The 2240-nt window shown below is 35.1% G+C and overlaps 1 protein-coding gene across 1 annotated transcript; it reads right to left on the bottom strand.

The window, feature by feature from the left end:
• Window positions 1-6: 6 nt before the first annotated feature.
• On the bottom strand, window positions 7-844 carry LOC140972258 (ethylene-responsive transcription factor ERF027-like). The gene has a single exon (XM_073434706.1). It carries the CDS (start codon window positions 757-759, stop codon window positions 82-84), a length of 678 nt encoding a protein of 225 aa, XP_073290807.1. The 5' UTR covers window positions 760-844; the 3' UTR covers window positions 7-81.
• Window positions 845-2240: the final 1396 nt, after the last annotated feature.

Below are 2240 nucleotides of genomic sequence, written 5' to 3'. Positions count from 1 at the left end.
ATAATTTTAGTTATATGTTTAATTTTTTTAGGTTCTCTTAATTTGGCTCAGGTTCTTTAATATTCTTGATCCATATTTTTGTCAAGGATAGCTCCAAAGATTGTCGTTCCTTGAACTGTTATCCGAGCATTCGTAGTCGTCCGCCGTGCGTGGAGGGCTGAGAAGCATGCCCCCCGCCATGTCCACAAGAAGCTGAGGCATGTCAAACAACTCCTCCTCATCCACATAATTGGTCGCAAAGCTCGAGGAACCTTCGTTTCCCGGAATTATCAGGGCTCCAGTCCCACCCCCAGCATCTCCAGCCCCAGCTGCAGCGGCAGCAGCCATTGCTGCCGCGGCCCTTATGTCCCCGGCCGACTGAGAAACCGGCACCGGGTACGAAGCAACCAGCCCCGGGAAATTGATCCTCGCATCCGGTCCCTTCAACGCCAGAGCCGCCACATCATACGCCGCGGCAGCCATCTCCGGGGTGGGGTAAGTTCCCAGCCATATGCGAGTGGTTTTCCGGGGCTCGCGGATCTCGGACACCCATTTCCCGCCTCGGCAACGAATCCCACGGTAAGTCGGGTGGCGCCCGGATGTCGGGGAGGGGGCGGCGGTACTGTGATGCTGCGGCGGCGGGGGAGTGGGTGTGGAGTTTTCTCGGTAGTAAGTGTGTGAGAAAGGAGCATCATAGTAGTACTCTTGGTCTTCGGGGTTGGGGACTACTATAAAAGGATTTGTTTGACTTGGACTTTGTCTCCTGCCTCGATTTGCCATGCATTAACAATTAAAATAAAAAAGGTCAAACTTTATTTTAACATAAGGTTTATTACAATACTTAATTTGGATATGTTTGAAAAAAGTTATGCTATAAATTTCGTTTATAAGGGAAACAATAACGTCAGATAATACGCGGAAAGCTCGTGGGCAAAGTGAATCTGCTCTTTTTTTTTTGTGTGATGTCAGTATTTGAAGCTACCTAAGAATTAGCTGTCAGAATTAAGGCATGTGTTTAATAGGCTTATCTCTGCACTCTTTGATATTTCGCATGATAATCTATAATCATTAGTTGCCATCCAATTGTGTTCAAGTATATATCATTTTCTGTAATGGAAAATTCGACCCTTACTACATGGTTTTTAACAAGAGAAGAAAACGTTTATTATAATTGAGTTTCGACCGTAACGTATCGTCTCAAATTTGAGATTTTAATCGAAATTCAACGAGTGAGCAGGAACCGAGCAAAATTAGTCAAGTTCAGGCCGTTCGGCCGACTTTCTGGAGAACCAACCAGTCAAGTTCGATACATTTTTACAAAATTGAGATAAAATATGGGATATCGTTCAAGGATTTATTTTGTTATTGGAAATGATGTGGGGAGATTTTATTTTTTGATCAAATTGAATGTTGGACTACATTTTAGAAAGAAACTTTAATTCCCAATTTTTTTTGCAAATTTTCGAGTTTCACAGTTAGACAACAGAGCCGAAAGTAAAAATTAAAAAAAAAATTGGATTTAGAATTTGCGTTTTTACATTGTCACAATATTTCTAAGATATTTTAAACCAAGTGATTTTAATTACTAATTTTTTTTATATTTTATCTCATGTCTTATGATATTTTTTAACTTAAAAAATTATTATTTATTTAATTAACAAATAATGGAGACTAATCACATGGTTATTTTGAAAGGAACGTTGTTATCAAATTTTTTCTTAACATATTTTCTTAAAATATTTTTCATAAAAAATAACGTATTCATGAAGTGAAAGTTCAAAAATAATTTTATTTTACAAAATTTATAATTAATTTCTAGAGCATATATTAGATATTATTAATCATTAAACTTTTGGGCTATGTTTGGTAGCCATGATAAGAGAATTATTATTAAATAATCATCTCTTATCTCATGTTTGGTTCATTTTTAATTTAGCATGGAGGCGCTTGATTATGATTGAAAGCCCTTACTATTCATGTTATTTGTGTGATTAAATATTCATTCTCAAAGGTGTGATAATATATAATTCTTGAATAATGATAATGATAAGATTGTATATTGACTATAATACCCTTGAATTATCTTCTTCAATATAATCTGAAAATTAAAATCAGTGAAAATTTAATAATTAATATAATATTTAAATTTTTATTATATGTTTTTATAAATTAATTTCATATATTTTTATTATTTTCAATCATTTTAAAGAAAATAAATTGTAATGCAAATCTATCTTAAATTAAATTTTTATAAACTTCTA

Source organism: Primulina huaijiensis, chromosome 3, assembly GCF_012295235.1.
Source record: "Primulina huaijiensis isolate GDHJ02 chromosome 3, ASM1229523v2, whole genome shotgun sequence".
NCBI lineage: Eukaryota > Viridiplantae > Streptophyta > Magnoliopsida > Lamiales > Gesneriaceae > Primulina > Primulina huaijiensis.
Note: the sequence above shows the minus strand (reverse complement) of the source record. Positions and strands in the feature narration are given on the sequence as shown.